We start from the raw sequence: 25230 nt of genomic DNA, 5'->3' as shown, positions 1-25230 counted from the left end.
ATGGCATAACATTTTATTATTTTTAAGCTTTCTAATTTCAATATGAAAAAATCAAATAGTTTTATTTAACAAAAAACTTAAATTGAAGATTATTTATTTTCTAAGAAATATTTAAAAAATTATAAAATCGCCACATATGGGGTAGTCTGTAGGCGCGTTTTATTTACTTGGCATCCCCAGTAGGTCTATTCCACAAACAACTTGCTGATGAGGTAATCTTCGACATAATTATACCGGGCCGTGGGACAAGGGCGCCAACCCCACAAACTTGGGTTTAATCAAAACTCAAATTTGTACCAGTATTATATCTCTGCTTATCAGTGACGCTGTCCCACTATAGGTTGTTGGTTTATATAACATTAATTTTTGTCTTTGGTATTCCGTTTTCATTAATCAGTGTAACTTAAGATTTCCCTAATTTATTTCCTTTTACTTAAATTGTCTATACACTTAAATTGACAATACTAAAAAATACAATTATAAATTTAGATTGTATTTTTTCTATTGGAATTAAATTATCAAATATTTTTGTGGAATTTAGGGGAGCGAGAATAAACTGAAACAACCATATATAATGACATAATTATATTATAAAATGATTTAATTACAATAAACAGAATAAGTATCATAATGTACCTATAGTACAAACAACTTACATTTACGTAAAAGCAGTAATAATATTTACATTTTGTACATGCCGCAATCATCGGACGCGGCGTTCGATACGTCGTAATACTAGTCGCGTCTCTAAGGATAAATAAATAAGGGCGGGGTCTTACACTATATGTCACACCGGTCCCGCCCGCGTCGTCTATGTACACTACAACTGTTCGACGAACTTGGTGAGCTGGTCCTGCGGCGTCATGGGCGGCAGCTGGTCGTCGGGCGGCGGATGGGGCGCGGGCGGCGCGGGCGACTGCCGCATGAGCAGCAGTTCCGAGGGCGTGGGCGGTCGCGGCGACGGCGTGGCGGGCGGCGACCGCTGCAGTACGCCGCCCGCCGCCGAGAAGTATCGCGTGGCCAGACGGGGCGCCGCCGCCGGAGGATACGCGCCCCGCATAGGCATCATGCCGCCCGACACGCCCGCGCCGCCGCCCTTGAACCACGCGTTGCCGCCCATACCCGTCACGCCGCCTAGGCCCACGCTGGACACGCCGCCTACGCCACCCACATTGGACACGCCGCCCACCTATAGTGCACATTTTTTTTTATATTACACCCTTCACAGATAAGAGAATCAATTGTTCAATCTATTAAAGTCATTTTACAAAATTAATTGCATATTAGTAATTATTATTATTAACTACTTTCATTTTCTTACTATCGTGTTATAGGTATGTTATCTAAAGCTGGCGGCTTCAACACATTTACACTTTGTGCTTGTGTCGTGTCTGTGAATAAGCGCTTGACGTGATGTCAAACTGAAATACAATCACAAATACATCACGAAAAGACTGTCCGTCTCTCTCGCGCTCGGTCAAGCTTATGAGTATAAAAGAGACAGTTATTGTTTTTCTTTTGCTACTGTTTATGTTGATCTTTAATGTTTTATGTTATTATTATTTTATACATGTTGATCTTTTTTCAAACATTACCAGGGCAATCTCGTGAAATGGTGCACAATGTTTTTAATTATTTTAAGCATCTTAATAAAAACAGTTTAATGAAAAAATGTTATATTTAATTTGACATCAGATGCGACTGGGGTTTCTCAATACTGTAAGAAAAGTTAGTGAAGTAAAAGTGAAGTGTGTTGAGCTAGATGGACCTTATGTCGAAAAATGAAAAATTATTTACACAAACTACTCTTTTGCGTTCTTGGTCGGGCTTAGAACTTTTGGATCCACCCTCGTATGCACATAATATTTATATGTATTTGACACAGTTTTATTTATTTACAACCCACCCAACCTTACTAAATCCAGAGTAGACTAAATATAGCTTGGCAAAAAAGTAATATTTTTAAACATACTGTATAGTGAAATTGCATAAGTGTGAGTACTGTGAACGCGCCAGCTTTCGATAACCGACCTATATAAGCCTGCAAGGGGTCGATCGCTCTAGGATTAGATTAGATTCTATTAAAACTTTATCCTATCTAGAATATATAAGGCAGTGACGTAATACCTGTTGTTGTTGGGGCAACATGGGGTGCATCTGTTGCAACCTCTGCTGCGGTTGCATCATGTGCTGCAGCTGCTGCCCTTGCTGACCACCGAGGCCCACGTGCGTCACGCCGCCCACGGCCCCGCCTACCCCACCCACGGCTCCGACGCCGCCAACTCCGCCTACTCCGCCCACGCCGCCGCCTGCTTGTTGCTGGTTTTGGGCGTTCTATTAAAAAAAATGAATGTAATAATACTAGATTAAATAGCTTTATGGATAAGTTTTTTTTTAAAGTAGTCCGACATATGGAGATTTATATTTTACCCTACATCTGTCATGTTGTCATCTACAAGTACAAATAAGTTATTATTTTTGAATATAATGATTCTCATGAGAATGGACCTTTTTAAATGAATGAAAAAAAAAGGCTTACTATCAACAATAGTGTACCATTAAAAGCAAAGCAAACATCATGTATTTGTCATACTTTAGTAAAGCCTTAGACAGGGTACGATAATATACCTGTGCTCTCTGTTTGATGAAGGCGGCCATGAGTGGGGGATTGGACTTGAGTATTTGCAAAATCTCGTGCTGCTGGTTGGGACTGGTGGGCGATCGCAGCGTCGCCATCAATTGCTGCAACGCCTTCTGTTGCATGTGCTGGGGTTGAGTAGCCGCTGGAGTCCCACCAGGTCGCTGCTGTAATTACGATTTTTGAGTTTAAGATTGTTTTATGTTTAAAAAGTTATCAGTTACACCCGTATATATGATATTGTTGTAAATATATAAAATTTAATTATGATAAACTATTTAGTTCCACCAAGTTATTTGAAGTCAGTTAAATATTAAAAATTACTTTTATACTTAAAAATACCTATAATTTACAGCTCTGTAACTAAGTTAATTTGCAGGAATCTTTCTAAGGACTAACTTGTATCTGCTGCTGTGGCGGCTGCGGCTGGTGCGGATGGTGTTGCACATGGTGCTGCGGGTGCTGCGGATGGTGGTGGGGCAGTCGGGCGTGATGGGGCGCGTGGTGCAGGGGCGGGGGGCCTCGGTACCTCGCCGTCCAGTCGGCCCGTGCCCCACCTGGTGGCCCCATAGCACCCTGTTTGCCGTAAGATGGCGCCTGTTGCCTCGCCGCCTCTTCTTGCACCTGCAACGTGTGCGCATTATGCGCGCTCTTTACAATGTTCCAATAGACATTTATTTGTAGTACGTAAAAACTTGATGAATATCATTTGTATAGAATAATGTGCGTCGATATCATATAGTAAACACAAAACTTCAAACAAATGAGTTGTACATTCTGGAACCTAGCAGGATCCGACTTTCAGTTTCATCGACCACAATGAAACAAGATGCATCATCGTTTCGTTTTATTTATATACAGCACGTTTTTTTTAGTTGTATAAATTATCCTAAACAGAAAACAATTCGAAAATAAACATCTAAACTGGGGTAGTGAGCTCACCTGTTGCAGCGCCTTCTGCACGTTGTGTGGCAGGGAGTGCGCGGCGGGCTTGGCCGGGGGTGGCGAAGCGAGGGGCGCGGCGGGAGGCGAGCTCGGCCCGGCCATATTGCCGCGCGTGTTCATGGCCGCCATCCGCCGCCTGAGGAGCTGCTGCTGCTGCACGCGCTGCTGTACCTGCTGTTGCTTTAGTTTCTGTTTTATACTGCTGCAGAACGGCACCGAGCACTTGCTCTCCTGACAGTGTTTCGCGTGGTAGCAACAGAGCGCGATGAGCTGTTTGCAAATCGGGCAGTCGCCCTTGGTCTTGCGCTTGCAGTTCTTGGTGTGGGTGACGACGCGCTTCATCTTCTGGCACGAGGGCAGACGGCAGTTGGCGTCGCGGCACTGGCACGCGTGCACCAGCGAGTGGATGCAGCGTTGGATGGAAAGCTTGCGCGCCTCCTGCGGGTTGGCCTGCTTCATGTCGCCCGGCGACGAGCCCACGTCGAGATCCAGGCCCAGCTTCTCCATCTTGTGGGGATGGCCCTCCTTGTCGTAGCAGGGCACGCACAGGTCGAAGTCGTCGCACACGGTGCAGTGGTAGCGCGTCTCGACGTGCGACTTGCAGGTGTTGCAGGTGTAGACGAACTTGTCCTGGCCCTGGTTGTGTAACTCGTACAGCATGCACAGCGTCGAGTAGTAGGCGCGCCGCGTCGACGAGAACTCGTAGTGGCGGTCGCGCGCCATCGTCAGGAACGCGTCCCGCCCGTCCATTAGATCACAGTTCAGTAACGGGTCGGGGTCTTGGATTGGCTGCAAGTAATTCATTTTAAATATAGCATTATTTTCAATAGTTTACTCACTTAGAACAAAAAACTCTGAGATACAATTTCAATACGAGTTAATTACCCACAAATGAATTGTAACAATTACTTACAGCTAGACTAGCAGCGGACTGCGCGGAATGTAGGCGGATGACGAAGAACACTTCTTTGTGTTTCTCCATGGTGGCGAAGATTTTCGCACTGAGATCGCTGCCCTGCTGCTGGTCACTCTGCTTCTTGCTGTTCTTCCTTTGGGCTGCCTTAGACTTGTTTGATTTCTTTGCTTTCTTCTGTCCCTTCTTCTTGCCGTCTGGGCCTTGCTCGCACTCCTCAGACGACTGAAATATCTAAAACAACGTTAGATCTCGCTCAAGAGGCTGAATTCTCAATCGTGATGGAATGATTTGAGACTGAATGATAAAACATTGAGCTTTTATTTGTTAAATGATAGTGAGTTAAACATAGATTAGTAGATGTTTGGCAAACATATCTAAATCAAGCTAATGAAAGCGAATGATACTGACCACTGCCTCTGCGGCTTCAGCCTGCTTTCTCTTCTCCTCTTCTTCTTGATCTAGTTCCTTGATGGACTCCTCTAGCACGTTGGGCCAGAAGTCCCCCTCAAAGTACGGCAACTCCGCTGCCGACGAGATATTGTCCTCCATGGCTTGTTTTAGAATATCTTTATAATCTAATATTATCCTCTCTATAATTCCTTTATCTAACATTTTCTTATACCACTCCTGCAGTCTCTTGGGCTTGGGTATCTTCTGTTCGGGAGGGTGGCAGTGGAAGATATAGTCGTCCCCCTCCGAAGGCGGACAGGCCCATATGTGAGCCATTGTGTATCCTAATTGTTTAGCGTAATCCAAATAACCTAAGATAATTTCGTGATAGACGGCAGTCCGGTACTGCTTGGGCTTAAAGAAATGTACAGAATCTAGATATGCTATATACACTCGCCGCGTATTCGGCGATGGACTCTCGCTCCCGTATTCCTGCAACAAGTAAATTTATTTTTAAATCTAAATTAGGAGCTCATACATATTGTTACGAAGACGGGTCGACTGAAATGTCCCAAATTTTTTCACTAGTTACAGCGATTTCAGGCCTGGTTGTACCCCTTTGATGAAGGAATATTCTAGACCGAATTATCTAGGTGTGGGACAAGGACGGTATGATACGCTAGAGTGAGGGAAGATCGATCGTTAGACAGAGCACTTTAGCACGCCGTACGATAAGGACGGAGCAATGTGCGAAAGAGATAGCGAGTACGCACGTTCTAGAATTGTGCGATCGCTACTCAGTAGCGCTCCCGCCTAGAGAGTTCTCGGACATCGTTCAAGATTATTCCCAGGGATAAATAAGCGAGCCGAAACGCGACCAGTTAGTTCAGTTTCGAATGCGATTTCAAGAGATAAAAGTGCGAATATAGTGAAGACAAGTGATAAAGTACTGTGTAAAAATAAATCCTTGAAGAAATCTACGGCGTTTTCTATCCGATCCCCTAGCTCGTAACAATATATTTCTTTTTTAAACCTTCACACATACCTGAACATGCATTCCGAAGAAACACACGTCGCAGCCGTCGATCTCCTCAAAGGCGAAGAGCGCTTTCGCCCGGTAAGGGAACTCTGGCGAGAGTTCATTAGAATCGACAAACCGCGATCGCATGCCAGGTTTCACTTCCACCATCTGATAATAATGTTCGGATTAGTTATTAATATATAAAAAATATACAACAATTAGTGTACTAGATTATATTTGACAATCCTACCAATTTCCAGATGTTTTGCACCACATTATTTGAATCTAAACATAAAATTAGGGCTGTCCAATGAAAATGAATTACCTTATCCGACGACGCCACAACCCTGATATGCACTTCACCGGCGCCAGTCTCTTTTTTCTTAAGATAATTGTTCACTCTAGTCTCAATAAATATTCCTAATTTAGACGTGGTCAGCCTTTTAGCACTAAATTTGTTGTCTTTCCGCTTGGCTCCTTTTTTCTTAAGACAGTTTTCACAGCAGAAGCCCTGCGGCCATATTTGGTCATGATGCAACACACAGATCTGATGCTGCTTTCTGCCACAGTCCGCGCACACCACAAACGGCTCTTGTTCCAAGTGGTCATTCTTCATCTCTTTGAATTGGTCTTTACGTATTGCGCTAAAATAATGAAAACGGGTGTCAGTTAATTTTTCCGTCAAAATGTGCCTCTCACATTTCAATTGATTATCATGGTTAACAAAAAAGTTGTCAGTTTTAGTTATATTGAACCGCAGAAGCAATTAAGTATACCTTAACGCTTCCTTTACTGAATATTCATAGCAATCATTTAAAGCTTTCTATATTATGAATGTACTGAAGCTACATATGAACTCTGCATTTTATATATATAGACATACAATTTATTTGTTGGTTAATACAAAATTAAAAGATACTCACGTCTGTGGTTGCAACGGGTCGTCTCCGAGCGTAACGGTGTCGCCCTGGATGTCGTTGAAGCATTTCTGGCAGAAGGTGTATCTATCGGACACAACCCCATATGCTTTTAGACTGTTTGCACAATCAGCGGTGTCGTCGTGTTCCGTGAGTGAGGTGAAGCGAGGAGTGCGCAAGGGTGCCAACCAAGGACGAGCCAAAACAAATTAGTAAGCGATGAGAACATAATGGGGATTAGTCGAGCGCCTAGCGCAAGCCCATGATGTTCGTAACCAGCACGTTGCAAAATTTCGATGGGAAGAAGGTATTTCAAAGATAAACTTTGCCTATAGAGATCTTTAAGGCATAACTCCATGGAAATAGAAATAAAGATATACGCTGTAGATGATTATGACAGATATTTTGCAAATATAGCAACAAACCCATACAGAGTTGTTTTTTGAGCTGTAAGATCCATATAAACAACTATTATAACATATATTATATAGGTGTTCAACATCGAAATTTTGATAGTGCTGGTGATTAGACAGTAATATTTTCCAGAGTGTCAAATTGTTGATTTTTTTTTTCTTGTCTAATAAATATTAACATTAACAAATATTAAAAGTATTATGTTTCTAAACGTGTTGATTCACGTTTTAAATAAGCAAAACGTTTGAACACTCCAGGTAATATTTAAAGGCATAACAACAACAAAGCCAAATATCAGTTGTTGCTGCTATTTTACACTTGTAGCAAAAATTTCACACATTTATAAACTGCATATCAAAGTATAGGTAAAAAATATACTTAAAATTAATTAATATTATTTTTAATATTATATTCTTCATTTTGCTGCAAGTGCTTCTTGCAATATAGAGGCAAGGACATATAAACAATTTAGAAATGGTAAACACGTGAGCTAAATCTATTAAGATCAGTATAACCAGCAACATTTTATTGAAAATATATATTTACACTATATTGTGTTTCTTATAAAGAGATTTTTTTGTGAAGATTAAGAGCTAATATGTTGCTGATTATAGCTGAATTAGCTTAGAAGTATGCTATGAATAGGATTAGGTATATATATGTTAAAGCAACATTAAACATAATTAAGGAATTGCGAAAAGAGAGAAGTTTGAAATTGTGTATATAAATATTGTCATATTGGTACATTTCAGACCTAACGAATGAGTAGCAGCAATTAAAATGTGGTGAAATCCAATCCACAGAAGTTTTATATTTCAACGTCTATATTAAAGATCTATCTAGGATAATAATAGTTCTGTGCCTTATATATACCTAAATATTGTCTCTCAGAAGCCTGCTATTTAAATCATCTAAAAACATTTCTATCATTCAAGAAAACAATGACCATCTTGCAAATTCTTTAAATTTAAAATCTTTCGGTTTACATCTCGTTTGAAACTGAACATGTTCTATGTTTATGTAATTATTTATATGTAAAGTAAATACAGTCAAAACCGGTTATAACGACATTGAAGGGACAGTATAGTTGCCGACGTTATATCCGATAGTCGTTATAAGCAATGTCATATACACAAGTACAGTACATAATATGTATGTACATAGTTATCGATCTAGAATAGGTAGGTATGGGTTACAATATGGTATGTTAATATTATAATATGTAAACGAGTCAAAAAAGAAACAAAAATATTTATTACGAAATAATTAGGTACAAAAGTAATCAGTCTGTTTTTTTTAGCCCAGTCTCAAATATTTTTTGCATTTTACGTTCATACTCCTCAAGGTATGAGTATCACCAGTATCAAACTGTTGGTTAAAGGCAACAAATTTTTGCAAAATCGTTACAACGTTAAGAGCCTCGGAAATCGTTGTTGGCTGAAACTATTCGTTGGGAGAAAGTGCGTAATAATATGCCTAAATATTCATTCAATGCTTATAAATAAGATTTAAAATCGTTTGTATTGTTTTGTTTTGCTGAGACAAGAAGCGGTTGGTCGTTATAGCCGATGAATATCGATAAAATTTCGTCGTTGTAAGCGATATGTCGCTGTATCCGATGTTGTTTTAAGCGGTTTGTTTACTGAATAGTTTACTAGGGATTCGGACGGGACCATACAATCTGGTTGTAATAACCGATAGGTCGTTGTAAACGATGTCGTTATAAACGGATTTGACTGTAGGTATGTTTTTAAATTTAGTTTTGTTCGAAATTTTTGTAGTCGGTTAAAAAGACGTTTAGTGCCATAATGTTACTTGGTGATATATAACGTGGCACATCTGTTCTAACTTTTCTCATTACATAATAGTAAAAAGTAGTTTTTATTTGTATTTAAAAGCACATCTAAAATTAATAAAAGGTCCATTAGTCTTTATAGTGTTCGTGTGTAAGGTAATCAAATGTCATTACAGCAGGCTTCATTTCACTCGACTAGACAATACTCAAATTACAACGCGTTTTGTTACGTGTTGGTGCTAAACGACATATTGTTCACACTATAGCGACCACCAGTTAACCATTTAATTCTGACTAAGAATTATATTTTACTGATAACGTTATGAATTAACGGTTTTTCACATTTATAAAATGTTGAATTTTTATCTTTAATTTAATTTTACATGTAAAAAAAAATATCTCACTCGCTAACTTTTCAAATAGGAGATTATCTATTCTATAATAAAAGAATATTCTTAGTTACAGTACACATTGTAAATAACCATTTAAGAATAGTGATATAAGAATAGAAATAGTGTTTACAATGAAAATAATCACAGAACATGCAGTTTCCATATAAAACATTGGTATTGTTAATTGGACAAAGTGGGTTAATGATTATACTGAAATAAATTACGCAAATTACATAATATACTAAGGAAACGGCTATTGTGAAGAGTATGTTAAGCACAAAAATGTTCCAAAATATTAGTTACGATATTTGAGATTTATTATTTATTACACTAATGACAAGTTTTTGAATTGAAACCATTGAGCTCACAAATTCATAAAAAAACTTTACTATGAATTGTGTTGGAATGTAATTTTTTTAAAAAGCATAGCCGCAAAAAAGGGTCTGTGTACCGGTGCTATAGAGATTTGCCGTGGTATGGAAAATAAACAAAAGTAATAAATAAAAATAAAAAAATTTCGACATTGCAGGAAGTTTTACAATATAGACTTTTACTTGGTTATACCATATGGTTCAATCCCATAATAACAATATACTAGATTCAGAAATGAGTATGAACATTTGAAAGACTAATTCCTGTTTAAAGATTGTATAATAATAAACTGATCAATACTTTATAACGTGTAGTTACACTAAGGGAGCAAAACCAATATTTAAGTCGGCTGTATTTGATTCTCGATCTAAAAATTCTCAAAACATTTCATTTTCAATTCAAAATCTAGTCTTGTACAATAGTCACATGTCATAAAAAGTTTTAGTTTTGAAAAATAAATTTAGTGTAATATGGGGTAAAACTAGAACTAGATCATACCTGTTCTGGTAGGAGAAGTACTTCGCATCCCGAGGTATAGTGCAGAGTTGCTTGCCATAACAACACAGCACTTGAGGGTTGAACGCGTACTTCCTTCCACAGCAGTAGCCTAACGACTGCATCACTGGGTCGATTTCCGCCTCAAACACTTCGGATAGCTGAGGAGGTTATTATAAAGATTATATAACAGGTAAATATAAAATTTATTTTGATATACAATATATACTAGCAGACCGGCCAAGCGTTGCTGTGGCTAAGGTTTTAGGTATATTACATAGTAGTAACCTATTCAAGGGAAACGGTATGAGAACACCAGTCATGGGGACCACTATGCTTTTTTGGTGGTAATGCCATTAAATTGTAGCTTATTTGAAACGTTGGTACTTTCAACACAGCGCCATCTGTTAGAATTGTGACTATCAAATAATAAACAAATATTTGCAATAAAATAAATTGAGATGTAAGCTATCCTATCTTTTAAGTTAGATCAAACTGCAAACGGTGTGCAAATTTGATTGAAATCGGTTAAGTAGTTTAGGAGTCCATAGCGGACAAGCAACGTGACGCGTAATTTATATATATTAAGATGTATTTTGCTAAAGAGACTCACCTTAGTACAATATCTGTAGACCCGGGAGTTCTTTCTATTGTAGAGCCACGCGTTCTCAAACATGAGCCACACGTCATCGACGTACTCCCAAGGGTCCTTGTATTCACCGCGGTCTAATTTCATCTTGATGGTAGACAGGTCTATCGGCTTCGTCACTATGTCAAAGTAATCGGGAATGCCCAACGCCGCCGCGTCCACGGGCTTCTGAAAGGGAGTCGACTCCGGGTCTTGCCTGTATAGCTTCTCTAGAGTCGGCAACAGCGCCTGCCTCAACTCTTCCGGCTTGAACACGAAAGGTTTCTTAGGTCCTCGGTCCACCGCGGCCGGTTCGCCCGAAACGCTCTCCGGCTCCTCTCTGATCTCTTGTTTGATCTCCTGTTTGATCTCCGGCGTCGGTTCCGACGCTTCCTGTTTGATCTCCGTCGCGAAGCTATCGCTTCTATCTGCCATCTCTTTGTCGTTTATGGGTCGCATGCCCTTGCCCCCGCACTCCTCGGGCTCTTCTTTAATCTTAGGTTCCTCGGGCTCCCGTTTAATTTCTGGAGTGGGGGGCGGATCCGGGGGCGCGGGAGGTGCCGCTTGCGTCGGCGCAGCGTGAGGGACGGCGGGCGCAGGGGAGGCGTGCGGGAGCGGGACGGGGGTCGCGGGGGCGGTTTGGGGAGCGGGGGAGCTGAGTTCCCGGAAGGTGGAGGTCATGAAGGGACTCGCAAGCCGTTTCATGTCAGGCTGATGAGAGGGGGAGGGGGACGCGAGTGCCGGCCCATTGCTAGGAAGCGAGTACTGGGGGGCGGGGGAGGTCATGGCCTGCGCGAACGGAGACATGCCCGCCGTGTTCACAGAGCCCACGCCCACTGTTCCGCCGTTCGGTGTATGCGGCATCTGTTTATAAATACAATCCTGTTAGTTATTCTTTAACCATGTTACCATATCTGTTTAGAAATGTCAATGTAAAATATATTTTTAATTTAAAACGATATTCTGATGTAACAACTTTTTCGCATGAATTAATGTATTAATTACCTGATTAGGACTGGGACCCGGCGGCCCAACGAGGTTGGGCTGGTAGGTCATCCTATTAGTGGACATGGGCAGATTCATGCCGGGCGAAGGTATCCTCATTGCGGGCAAACTGGGTTGAGTGGGCATATTGGGCCTGACGCCGACCCCCAATCCCACGACTCCAGGCGCAGTGGGCCTGACGCCCATTACTCCGCCACCTGATAATACGCCTGGCTGGCTCTGTAACTGGTTTTGCTGCTGCGCCTGTTGCGCTTGTAATTGCTGCTCTTTTCGCTTTTGCCGCTTTTCCTCTAGCTCCTTCTGTATCTTATAAATCTTTTCGGCGAGCAGATGGTAGTATTCTGAACGGGTTCCCGCCATTTCGTACATGTCTCCTTCTACTTTTCTCGCGTACGCTACTAGGTTGTGCATACGTTTGTCTTGCATTGCTGTGGGGTCGGGCGTTGGAAAGATAGCTTGCACCCTGTATACAAATTAAAATATATATATATATATAATTGGAAATATTACGTAAACATTGTATCACAAAAAAAACAAAATAATGTCATTTTACGAGTTAAAATTTAATAAATTGTTTTAGCTATTTTTTACACAAACATATAGTCTTTACAAAAAAGAAAATGCGTGTGAAAATTTAGTTGGTTGGTTATATGGAGAGTATTTTGAAAGAGAACTCACAGTTTATGAACAAGGTGGTTTCTGAGATCAGGAGTTATAGACTGGTGCCATTCCTTGGTGCCCGACACGGGGTTAGCTGTCACTGGCCCGCCGCCCAGTTGTAGAGTCCCCGTACCCATCTGTATAACAAAACAAATTGTGTAACACGTTGGGCATTATGGTATAGTTAGGATTCAATTGTTTTTATAAAAAAATAAATATATTTCTACTATAAACAGAAGGTGAGGCTGTTACTATGGGTTTATTTTTTTTTAATTATTAGAATAAATACGTTATATTTATTTCATGTAATAGTTCTCACCTGTTGCTGAGGCTCAGGTTGATGGGCGAAGAGTTGCTGCTGCTGATGCGGCATCACATCTGACAGCGCCGGGGGGCGGGGCGCGGCTAGTCGGGCAAGAGGGGCTCGAGCGAAGCCCATCCCCGAAGTGGGGCAAATGCCCAAACCGAGAGCTTCGTAAGCTCGCTTAAGCTCAGGCGCCGCTCCAACGCCAACCCCCACTTGGACGTTGCCCACGCCCACACCTACGCCTACGTTACCCACCGAGCTAGAGCCCGTCGAGTTTGTCGACACGCCCGCTCCGCCTGTACAACATCCACTTTATTAAAAAAGGAAGGCTAACTCTTAACAAAAATACTATTAAAAATATCCTTTTTGGCGCGACACTTCTTATCGGTGAGAAAATGAAATTTACAGTTTTTCCCGCCTGACGTTTATCATCATTATTTTTCTCTTATGACCTAGGATTCAAAAAAATATTTATATAATAAATAAAATAAAATAAAAATAGCCTTTATTCGGGTACACTATAACTACAGTAAGTCCATGTCTTTAAGTTTTGCACTAGTACTCGACCTCCGATGGAGGGAAGCCCTCCTCCAGATTCTTCCACTTATCCCTATTTGTTGCGACAATTTTCCAGTTTATTCCCGCTATCCCTTTTATTTCATCTTCCCAAGTTTTCGGTGGGCATCCTCTCTTTCTTCTTCCCACTGGGCCCTTCCAAGTAAGGGTCTTTTTGACCCATCTGCCATCACAAATGCGGGCAATGTGACCAGCCCATTTCCATTTTAGCCTTTTTGTGTATGTTACAACATTCTTTTATTTTTGTACGACTTCGTATCACCTTGTTTTTATTTTATTTATATATAAATTAGATTAATGTTTAATTATCTTATCTTATCATTTATTCAAGGTGTAGTACCTTAGTCCAATGTACGGTGACCCTTCCTTTATGCTGCATGCTATATTTAACAGTTTTAATAATTGCTCTATCTTAATGTTTAAAAGCTCCACTTACCTTGTAAAGGATTAACGGGCGGCAATGAGTTGGGTTGTTGAGCGTTGACGTTAACACTAACTCCGCCCACGCCCGCGTTCGCGTTAACTCCGCTCACGCCCACTCCAACTCCAACTCCCACGCCTGTCGTCGCGTGGGATACTGCAGCCGCTACATGTAGTTAATTTTAAGAATAGAAGTTTTCTTCATCTTAACTAATAATTGTATAAATTTAACACCAAAATTATTAGTTGGCCAAAAACGCTAGATCTACACAGAAATGTGGTCTCTAAAATTAAGTCACCTGTTGTAGAGTGCCTATATTATGTAATATCAATTTATTGATACAAATTTCATGCAACGGTAAATTATGTTTGAAGATAATACATAATAAAATACTTTATTTTTTATAGAACGGGGGGCAAACGGGCAGGAGGCTAACCTGATGTTAAGTGATACCGCCGCCCATGGACACTCTCAATTCCGGAGGGCTCGCGAGTGCGTTGCCGGCCTTTTAAGAATTGGTTGGTGGTTTTCTTGAAGGACCCTAAGTCGAATTGGTTCGGAAATACTTCAGTGGGCAGCTGGTTCCACATAATGGTGGTGCGCGGCAAAAACTGCCTTGAAAAACGCTCAGTTGTGGAACGGTGGACGTCGGGGTGAACCTGGTGGAATTTCGTATTCTGCCTCGACTATACTGTTTATGCTAGTAAATATAATCACAATCTTACCATTCATGTTATTTGATCTCGTTCTGTCTGCTTGTTTGAGAGGTAGACAGACAGGACAGTCGTTCTTATTGCAATGTTTCCAATGATTGATAATTTGTCTTGATGAGGAACAATGAGGTACCGCGCAGTTTTTGCCCGCCTAAAAATACAATAAAAATATTAAAACTACTAAAAGAAAATTCGATATTCATTTTATCTTTTTTTAATTAGCAAAGTGATATTGGTATGTTATCTAAAGCTGGCGGCTATAACACATTTACACTTTGTGCTTGTGTAGTATGTGAATAAGAGCGAGGCGTAATGTCATACTGAATATGCATCATGAAAAACTGTCCGTCTCTCTCGCGTTCGGTCAAGCTTATGAGTATAAAAGAGACAGTTATTGTTTTGCTTTTGCTACTGTTTATGTTGATCTTTACTGTACATGTTGATCTTTTTTCTCATTATTATTTTGTCTGTGATTGTTTACTTATTTGGTTGGAGGTTAGAATACTTTGAAAAAAAATGTCTTATGAAATATATTCTGTCTAAACATTACTAGGACAATCTCGTGAAATGGTGCACAATGTTTTTAATAATTTTAGAATCTTAATAAAAACAGTTTAATGAAAAAATGTTATTTTTAATTTGACGTCAGATGCGAATGGGTTTTCTAAGAGGAGTATTGAATGAATTGTTAGTGAAGTAAAAGTGAAGTGTGTTGAGCTAGATGGAGCTTATGTCGAAAAATGAAAAATTATTTACACAAACTACTCTTTTATTTTTACTACTCTTTTACTTACTCTTACTTTTCTTGGTCGGGCTTAGAACTTTTGGATCCACCCTCGTATGCACATAATATTTATATCTATTTGACACAGTTTTATTTATTTACAACCCACCCAACCTTACTAAATCCAGAGTAGACTAAATATAGCTTGGCAAAAAAGTAATATTTTTAAACATACTGTATAGTGAAATTGCATTAGTGTGAGTACTGTGAACGCGCCAGCTTTCAATAACCAACATATATCTATTAGTTGCACTAAAAGTGTATTATCAAAAATTTCATACATTCTTTACTTCAAACCAATTTCTTAGCTATAAATAATTTGAAGTTACCCAATACCGACCTTACAATTGGTTAATTTTCTTTAAAGTATTAAATCTACCTCCGGACGCATACTGACCTGACATGATATCATATGGTTCAACACGCCCTTCATAGTCTTGCAGTGAGGCAGCGTACACGTCCACGTATCGCCATTGGACTGCGATTCTCTTCGTTGGCATTTATGCGCGTGCAACAACAGTACTAACTGTTGCTGTATCAGTTTCCTCTTCTCCGGGTCTGCGATCGAACCCGTGTTCGGTTGAGTGGGAGCCGAGGCAGCTTGCGTCGCCGCTTGAGGCTGTGACTGACAAATTATGCGGTCATTATTTTATGCTTTACAATGAGGCCAAATGAAAAAATTTACAAATTTTGTCCATATTTAAAGCAGACCTCATAAATTAATAGTTTAAGAATTTGGTTTGCGTGAAATTATTGAATTTTTTACAATAAAAAATCACTTTACGAAATTTGTATAGTCATTAATTTCACAGTAAAAGTCGACGCCACATTTACAGTCCTCTTAAGCAAGGTTAGGAAGCCGCAAGGCGTATTTATCAAAGAAACGATAGCATATTAGTAAGTGCATATTATAGTTTGGATATGATATTTAGCAGACTGTCTCACCTGTCCTCCAGCAGGGGCACCGGGTGTTTGCGGCGACGGTGCGGGGGGAACTGCTTGCGCGGCCCCGCCCCCCGCTTCAGGTGGGGGGCCGAATCGTACGCCCGCTGCTCTCTGGGCGGCGGCGACACCCGCACTCGCAGCGGGCTGCCCATACGCTGGGTGATATGGAACGAGCGGGTGTCCTCCACCCGCCCCTCTAGCCCCGTGCGTCAGTCCATGGACGGGCACGCCCTGCCCGAGGCCAGACCGAGTCGGCACTTGCATTCCTACACCGACGCCCATTCGCCCGCCTAGTGGACCGTTCTGCATTGCCTAATAGTTTTAAGTAAAGAATGATATTAAATTATGTGTTTTTAGTTCTTTTACCAAAAGATCATTTTACAGATTATGCTCATAATTTTTTTGAATCTTATAAAAAATATAGACAAGTCAGACTAATTGCAGTAGCAAAATTTTCTGTACAAAAATACTAAATTTGTAGTGCAATCGAAACTTCCCAAAAATTCAATTATCTCAATATCATGAATATCATTAATAAAATATGTGATATATATACCATATTCATTGAAACTGCTTTATATGTACAAAACCTTGATATATAAAAACAGTGCAGTCTATTTAGGTCAGAATTGTTGCAAAAAAAGATAATAAAAAGTTCATAACATTATATTATTTTTTTTGCCTATAATTGGGCCTTTAGGAAATTTATTTTTGACAGCAGACCAGTTTTAAGTTTAAAAAGAATTTGCTATAACCAGAAACTAAAACTAAACTGTTGTAAACATATTTATTTACAAATTTTACTTTCTTTTGTAAGTATTTTTTTTTTAAATTTTACAAGTTTGATTATATAGCAAAACATCTTATAATAGTAACTAAGTTTAATAGTTTACTAGTATTTTATTTTACCTGGGCATGGGGATGATGCTGTGCATTTGGATGGTGGTTGTTACCCATATGTGTGGGTAGCTGCTTATTGACATTGTTGATGATGCCTCCCCCCAGCATACCAGCTCCACTCATATTACTATTTGTAACTACCATGTTACCACCAACATTCGCTACATTCATACCACCTGAAGATAAATATTTGTAAGTTAACATAGCCCATAAAATTATAAAAATAATTTTCAAAGCTTCCTTTCTCTGATATGGTTAAACAAACAATTGGATGTACTGATCTCTAGATTGTAATGACAAAATCTACTACATTTCAATTACATATTTTGCTTGTTAATCTTTCACACCAATAAAAAAAAGCCTAAACTACATTAGCTTTATGATTTGTTGACTGTATTACAAAAATAGAAATGTATTTCAGCATAATTAGTAAGTTACTAAATACTTAGTTATAGAATATCATATAAATAATTAGTATTTATTTGTATTAGTACTTTAAATAAAACAAAATAATATTTTAATATTTGCAACATCCGTACCTTGTATAGAACTCATAGGCATATTGGAATGGAGTTGATTAGGGTGGCTTGTATTTGGCATAAGTTGCTGATGCATACCACCCATGAGATCCTTGGAGACAGAAACGTTTGGTGGTGATTGGAGATTTGGACTCTTATTACCTAGACTGCCCAAACTTAATGGATTGTTGTGGCCAACTAAGCCACTCTTATTGCCCTGTGAAAAGACCAGCACACGAAATAATACATCATTAGTATATTTGTTAAAAAAATTACTACATGTTATAATTATGAAATCAATTATTATACAATGATTAATTTAAGAATATGGGAACATTAAAATGTGTTATTTGTCAATACTGGTACTTATAACTGGTATTATTTAACCTTATTAATATGTTTTTTTTATAAATTTTATAGAAAAGAGAAATTATATACTATATTTAAATTATAAAGACCATAATTTTTTTAATATGAATCATGTTAAAACTTGTATCACTCCCAGGTACTTACTTGTTGAATAAGATGATTGTTAATCTGTCGTTGCATAGCTGCTGTAGGGTCATCCCCATTTAGCTGTTGTGGGCCCATTTGTCCCCCAGGCCCCGGGCCTTGGGCGGGGGGTTTTGGACCTGGTTGTTCACCCCAAGAACCACCCATAAGTTCATCAGGAAGATCTTTTTCAAGGTCAAACATATCCAGGTTAGAAAACCCATCTGCTGAAACAAGTTATCATTAATTTCCATGCTATTTTAACATAGGTATAATAAGTCCTATTAAGGCCTCATATTTAATATAACTACAAGAAAAGGATATTATTGAATGTAATTGAAGGATCTGTCAATATAGAATAAAATATAATGTATTAGGTTGGAAACTAGTTGATTGTAAAATAAACTTTAATATTATCTAAATTTACCAATATTCAGCTATAGTAAATAGTCAAGATGTATAAAATGATGTTACAATGTTTATAATTTTTTATAATTATCAGAAGATTGGGAAATACTCTTTTCATAATAAAGTATGTTATATATTCTAGTTAATTATAGGCCATATATTTTGTTACAAAATAACTGTGTTATAAAATGTGTTGATGGAAACTAAAACAAAAATAATTAAAAACATATAATTTACTGTCATCTTCAAATGAAAAAAATATAAAATATTTGAGGCAATATCTTTCATTCACAGTAAATTAATTGTCATTTAGAGATGGATTAGTTTTATGGACTATTATTAGCTAAAATAGTAATCATTATTTAATATTTAAAATAATTTTTTCATACACATACTTATTTTTTAATTAAATTAACAGCTATATTTATAATAAATATACTATACAGGACTTTGTACTTAAATGTTAGTTTTATAAAATTATCTATATCATAATATTTACTTCATTCAAATTATTAGAGGTTATGTGTCATGTTGTACACATAACTTACATATATTTTTTTTAAATTAATTAGCCAATTTTTATTAATTTAACTCTATATTTCAAAGAAATATACAATTTTGTAATAATGAACTAGTGACTTAATATTTATATAATATTGTTGAATAAAAAGTAATATTATATAAAAGCATCTAACCATTTCTTTTCTTAAATTGATTTAATTATACATGAAAAAAGTTGCATAAATATAGAAAAAAAGACAAAAAGAACAGTTGAATATATGGTTTAGTCCACTAATCCAGAAATCTGAGTGATAGTGAGATTTTATTTATTTCAATAATAATTATAACCAGGTTGTTAAAGAACAAGAAACTTATTTAAATGAGAAATATACGTTTCTGAATGATATAAAATAATATATCTAGAAAAGAAATACTCCTATTTGACATCAAGTTTACTAGGCAAATTTAAGTAAAAAATAACTTAGTTAAAGTGTTCAAGACATAAAAAATATTAATCATACTGAAATATACTCAAAAAATACAATTTATTTGTTTCGTTTACTCACGAAACAATAAATACGACGCAAAACTTGTGCGAGGCGCTAACAAGAACGAAGGCAAAATGTCAAAATTCACTGTACAAAGTAGTGACAGTATATTACTCAAACATCACAAAACTTTTAAAAATATGAAAAAGTACTAACCTGCTGTGTCTGATGGACCCTGAAAAGGGTCCCGAATCATTTTGGGCCGCTTATTGGGCGGCTCATCCACATGATGATCGGCCATGGTTCTGTTTACTAAACGTAAGCCGTCTTGAATATTTCGGCCCGCCGATTTAAATTGCACTTTTAAGTCTAATATCTTTAAAAAATAACATCTTAGATCGATTTATCATTCATCACAACATAATTCACCCACATCCCGATCGTCCGATGCCCTCCACACCATCGAAGGCACATATTAAAATTTCTCACTCAAGTATTCGCCATTACAAAGCTCCGAATCGAAGAGCTACACAGAGTACCCTCTCACCATCTTCCGACGGAACTAGCACAATAAATGAAAACAATATCACCAGATGTATGCTACTTTATTTAACTTATTTTAACGTTCCTATAACACGATTACACTTAACACTTGAAAATATAGGGAATGGTTAAGTTTATGATAAAATGATGTAAGAAAAAACAGAAAATTTACACGACAAATTCCGAAATACTTCTAAGTCTCTCCAGCGCAAAATGGCGGCTGTTGATGAAAACTTTTTCTACGCTTGTCAGAAAATGTCGGCCTATAAAGATACGAGCGTTGTGATTGGCCGAAACGTACCACGTGACTAACGGAAGTGCAGTTTTGAAGCAGGATCGGTCAGATTGTTCTGACGTCAAGGCGTTTCGAAACGAACTCTGGCGAATCGAGCCGAACATGATGAATTTAATATATATTCAATTCTAAAGCCCAATATTGAATATTTTTCTTATCAACAGTTTTATTACAATTCAATGCAGTATTACATATAAACATAAGTTTTTATTTTGGATGTATGTTGCTACATAAATAGTAAAATAGTTATCGGTTTTAAACTTCGCTCCACATTCGGGAGGGGTCGCCATCAATACAACGTGTCTCTAGTCTATGATTTCTAGGTCACCAAAGACAAACATACATAATTTTAATGTAGATACGAGTTATTTGGTCCGTTTCATTTAAGTAAATATATAAATGTTTCTTTTCTTAGTGTTAATTTAACATTTAGAAATGTGATTTACATGTTCTTAATTTCGGAAGTTATTTCGTGGCTGTAATTTGAAACATAAATTTTTATGCAACGTGTTCGCCAGAAAATTTGATAATTGATAAAAGCGGTATCTAGTGGCTGTAAATGTTCACCTTACGCAAACTGTTATCGAGTAGATTCGAGTTCAATTAGCCAATGCCTAATGACGACTTCAGTATAAAAAAAATCATTTTTACTTTTGATTATAAATATGTACTAAAAAATATTTAAGAATTAAATAATTTTATTTAACTGTTTACATTTCATATAAAGGTTTAACCCCCAAAATTTTTAGACTAGTATTTAAAACTTTTCGCACACAATAAAAAACTAGAAGTCTTTGAGAAGCTTGCTCTTCACCAGAACCTTTGACTTTTACTTCATTAAACATTCTGTTAACATGTCGTGATAATTTAAATAAATAGTTTACAATTATACATGCTTCTTTTTCCTCACAAGCTCTTTTTAATACATTATCAAATTTTGCTAATTCAGCCACTACAACAGCAATTATATCTTCATCTAAAAAATTGGGATCACAAAAATCTGGTATTATTGCACCAGAATTTTGCTCAAGACTCCACAATCTACAATGCAGATATTGTAGTTTAATACCACTGTCACCATCACTCTGCAAGGCTCGATTCCAATCAAATTCATAGTCCTTTGTTCTTCTTTGCTTTAAATCATTAATTAATACAGCAGTTATCCCTAAAATATCACAGGTCTCTTCATTAATTGCAGTTGGCCTTGTATCTGTAATAAAAAAGAAGTAAAAACACACATACACAATAATATTTAGTTAAATGAAAAAATTAAATTTTTAGAACATTACTTTTTGATTGCAGTTGCTGCTCAACCATTTTTGTTTTTGCTTCATCTAAAATATCATTGAGAAAAACTACATTTCCCTGTCTAGTACTCATTCCTTTGATTCTGCCAAATTTAACATGTTCACATCCTCTAATACATTCCTTGTTTAGTCTTCCAACTATATCAATAAGAGCTGTGAAATGATCAGTTTGTGCATTATCGACAACATACAACATTTTGTCAAATTTATACTTATTATATCTGGTTAACAATGCTGCAATATCTCTTGATAGATACAGTGTTGAATTGTCACTTTTTAATACCGTCACATCTCGATTGTTGACTTTGGCTATCTTTTTTCCACTTTCATGAGTGGTTAGTAACTTAGTATGTTCTAACTGATGCAATATATTTTTTATAGCTTTACCATTATAATCCGATTCCCATTCATAGTAGTCAAATTTTATCCCTAATCTTTCATAAACTGTTTCCAACTCTTTAATAGTAATTTCTCTTATAGCTTTCCAAGTTTCTAAATTAGAATTTCCTTCTTCTATATCACTAAAATATTTTTTTGCATCATTTCTTACAGTCTCATCTTCAGATGCTATTTTATTTACTTCAACATAAATATCATACAGCAGTTTAATAGGATTTTCTTTAAGGTTGTTTAAGGTAATATTTTTAGAGTTTATTCCATATTGCAGAAGTCCAAACTGGGTACCCCAATCTCCTAAATAATTTAATCTTATTACCTCATTGTGATAGTATGAATTGATATTTGATATAAAATTACCAATTATTGTTGATCTCAGGTGGCCAACATGAAATGGTTTTGCTATGTTTGGAGAACTGAAGTCAATGACTATTTTCTTTGGATTCTCATTTATTTCTTGGTTATTATGTTTCAATGAATCAAGAACATTTTTTATAACAAGAGTTTTATCCACTTGGAAGTTTAGAGATTCCGAATCCAGCCCATTTTGCGAACGTTTTAAAGCTTGTTTATTTTGCGATGCTAAATGAACATGGTAAACTTTTTCTTTGGGGCTGTATGACAGATTAATATTTGTTAAGTGATTATAGCTATAATTATTTTTTGCCGCGAAATTTGTGACCTGTGAATAATACAGTATTTCGGAATTTAATTGAAAAGTAATCATACTCATAATCGATCAAGTAATATTAGCTTGAAGCTTCAGTAGCTTACCTGTTCAATAAGCATAGATTTTAACTTAGTGCCCATGTTAACACATAGGTGATAGAATCTGTACGTATTAAATACTAAGTTTGAACACTAAATTACGAATATAATATGGTATTTCTTAAAATTTATTATTTATTTATATTGCCTATTTAATTTAAAAAAAAATAGTTTAGTGTGGCCAACTGAAAACAATTGCTTCATAACCTAATTATAAGGATTTTGGAGTAATTTGTTTCTACTGCCTTTAATGTAATTTTATGAGATAACAATTATTGTTACCTTCTTTTAATACTTTGATTGTATGTATGTAAATTATACGTTGCTATCACATATTATGTGGTCACATATGTGATAGAAAAAAAATAGCAACTGTGACTTTTGAAGGCAATATATTTGTAAGAATTTTTTGTTTTTATAAGCTACTAGCCGTTTCGCGCCCGCTTTGCTGGACGAATTAAAATAAATTTTACGTTTCATTATTTTATTTTTGACGTGATAACGTCTTTAAAATCGTTTTAGTCGGGTGACATGTTCAGAAACTTGTGTCACACCAAAACCTCACGAGCGCAATCGCAGGTATAACGAGAGAGAGACGGACCGATCTCCCGTCTCATCTCGAGCGCTGCCAGTCATTCCGTGAATGTATGAAGAAAAATGTATATCATAGTCGAATAAGTAAACTTGTCATTTTACACCCGAAATTTATCATCAAAAGTGTGAATAAAACGATAGATTGCATTTAAAATTTGAAAAAATTGTTATCTTCATTAATTCCTTACTTCCCAAAAACTTATATCACCAATAAGACGTTATCACGTAAACATCTCGATCGTAAACCTACTTTACAAACAACCTATTTTTTTTTTGACGTGATAACGTCTTTAAAATCGTTTTAGTCGGGTGACATGTTCAGAAACTTGTGTCACACCAAAACCTCACGAGCGCGATCGCAGGTATAACGAGAGAGAGACGGACCGATCTCCCGTCTCATCTCGAGCGCTGCCAGTCATTCCGTGAATGTATGAAGAAAAATGTATTTCATAGTCGAATAAGTAAACTTGTCATTTTACACCCGAAATTTATCATCAAAAGTGTGAATAAAACGATAGATGTAATTTAAAATTTGAAAAAAATGTTATCTTCATTAATTCCTTACTTCCCAAAAACTTATATCACCAATAAGACGTTATCACGTAAACATCTCGATCGTAAACCTACTTTACAAACAACCAATATTTTTTTTTCATATTTTTATTATTCTTCTTTTTAACTTCCCGCTAAGAAAATTGAAATATTTCAAAAATCGAGTTTTTAATAGATGTTGACGTTTAGAGGTTCTAGGAAGCCTCCCCGAATGTTTCCGCGGTGAAGTCCGTATGGATAAATTTTCATAAAAGTAAAACAGCAATAAAAAAATGAAGGAACGTTGGAATTTAATAAATAAATAGCCATAAACATAAACCATCTAGGAAAAATTTCACATCGAATGGTGGTAGTTTCATGTCGATACGATCAGTGGTTTAGGCGTGTTTGAGCCTCAAACGAAGACCATTTTCATTATATATATATATATAGATAGATTGTATAGATTTTATCGCGGGCTTTGAGCACGGCGACCAAATCATGTAATTCCGTAACGAATATAAAAATCTGACACACGATGACGTAACGTCGGTGCGGCCAATACGCGTTAAAGCGGGACAGAACGCATACTGCGTCTCACATCGGTCTGGCGTGGGACAGAACGCATAGTGCGTATTCATATCTCTCTGACGAGATCGGTGACGCAGCGTAAGCGCGGCCGGTGCCGCCGCAGCCGGTTTGCGTTAGTATGAGTCTGATAGAGTAGTAGATTGAATTAATATCAAAGAAAAAAAAACTGAAAAATACATAAAATTATAATTGTACTGTAAGAAGTTATACATCTTTGGCTTTCTTTATTTTTTTTAAATATTAAATAATAAATATTTAACGTTTATAATTTAATAATATTCAATATTTAGTATATTATTCAATTATTAATTAATATTAATAATAATTAATACTATTATTTATTATTTTAGTATATTATTCATTCAATTTAATAACTAGGTATGTTTCATAAACTTTTAACTAAGTAACATTAGGTCTTTGTGAAAAAGCATTGCTAAATTTCTTTGAAAAAATATTTAAAACTCCTTTATTTGTTTAAAAGGTACTACAAAGGTCATTATGGTCATTCAAAATTCTTGGTACAGCTGCTTACTTCACGCATATTCTATTTCTTTTTACTTGTAG

At 36.9% G+C, this 25230-nt stretch overlaps 2 protein-coding genes across 10 annotated transcripts; both read right to left on the bottom strand.

Moving 5' to 3' along the window:
- Window positions 1-570: 570 nt before the first annotated feature.
- On the bottom strand, window positions 571-20610 carry LOC125059016 (CREB-binding protein). 9 transcript variants are annotated; one of them, XM_047663153.1, is made up of 23 exons: window positions 19858-20610; window positions 18266-18471; window positions 17774-17981; window positions 17244-17410; window positions 16335-16646; window positions 15787-16014; window positions 14618-14756; window positions 13908-14057; window positions 12908-13191; window positions 12607-12725; window positions 11929-12391; window positions 10909-11787; window positions 10299-10456; window positions 6834-6944; window positions 6236-6554; window positions 5935-6078; window positions 4908-5381; window positions 4497-4721; window positions 3581-4372; window positions 3038-3265; window positions 2629-2805; window positions 2128-2334; window positions 571-1189 (listed from the first exon to the last, which is right to left on the bottom strand). In XM_047663153.1, the coding sequence occupies exons 1-23, from the start codon at window positions 19940-19942 to the stop codon at window positions 821-823; spliced, it is 6444 nt and encodes a 2147-aa protein (XP_047519109.1). In that variant the 5' UTR covers window positions 19943-20610; the 3' UTR covers window positions 571-820. The 9 variants fall into 9 exon arrangements, with proteins under 9 accessions (XP_047519109.1, XP_047519111.1, XP_047519108.1 ...); XM_047663155.1 differs by having other exon boundaries at window positions 4497-4730; window positions 6834-6914; XM_047663152.1 differs by having other exon boundaries at window positions 4497-4730; window positions 13908-14048; window positions 19858-20608.
- A 549-nt stretch (window positions 20611-21159) lies between these two features.
- LOC125059018 (probable arginine--tRNA ligase, mitochondrial) lies at window positions 21160-23231 on the bottom strand. The gene is made up of 3 exons (XM_047663157.1): window positions 22957-23231; window positions 21769-22864; window positions 21160-21689 (listed from the first exon to the last, which is right to left on the bottom strand). The coding sequence occupies exons 1-3, from the start codon at window positions 22990-22992 to the stop codon at window positions 21190-21192; spliced, it is 1632 nt and encodes a 543-aa protein (XP_047519113.1). The 5' UTR covers window positions 22993-23231; the 3' UTR covers window positions 21160-21189.
- Between the last annotated feature and the right edge of the window lie 1999 nt (window positions 23232-25230).

This window comes from Pieris napi, chromosome 19, assembly GCF_905475465.1.
Source record: "Pieris napi chromosome 19, ilPieNapi1.2, whole genome shotgun sequence".
NCBI classification, from domain to species: Eukaryota; Metazoa; Arthropoda; class Insecta; order Lepidoptera; family Pieridae; genus Pieris; species Pieris napi.
Note: the sequence above shows the minus strand (reverse complement) of the source record. Positions and strands in the feature narration are given on the sequence as shown.

Excerpts from the sequence above, each read along its gene's own strand:
- LOC125059016 (XM_047663147.1), bottom strand. The coding sequence starts at position 19,942 with ATGGCCGATCATCATGTGGATGAGCCGCCCAATAAGCGGCCCAAAATG. Across the intron at positions 11,788-11,928 it reads CGGGTCCCAGTCCTAATCAG|ATGCCGCATACACCGAACGG; the intron begins GTAATTAATACA and ends ATTTATAAACAG. Across the intron at positions 3,266-3,580 it reads TGCAGAAGGCGCTGCAACAG|CAGGTGCAAGAAGAGGCGGC; the intron begins GTGAGCTCACTA and ends GCGCACACGTTG.
- LOC125059018 (XM_047663157.1), bottom strand. The coding sequence starts at position 22,992 with ATGGGCACTAAGTTAAAATCTATGCTTATTGAACAG. Across the intron at positions 22,865-22,956 it reads AATCTATGCTTATTGAACAG|GTCACAAATTTCGCGGCAAA; the intron begins GTAAGCTACTGA and ends TATTATTCACAG. Across the intron at positions 21,690-21,768 it reads GCAGCAACTGCAATCAAAAA|ATACAAGGCCAACTGCAATT; the intron begins GTAATGTTCTAA and ends TTTTTATTACAG.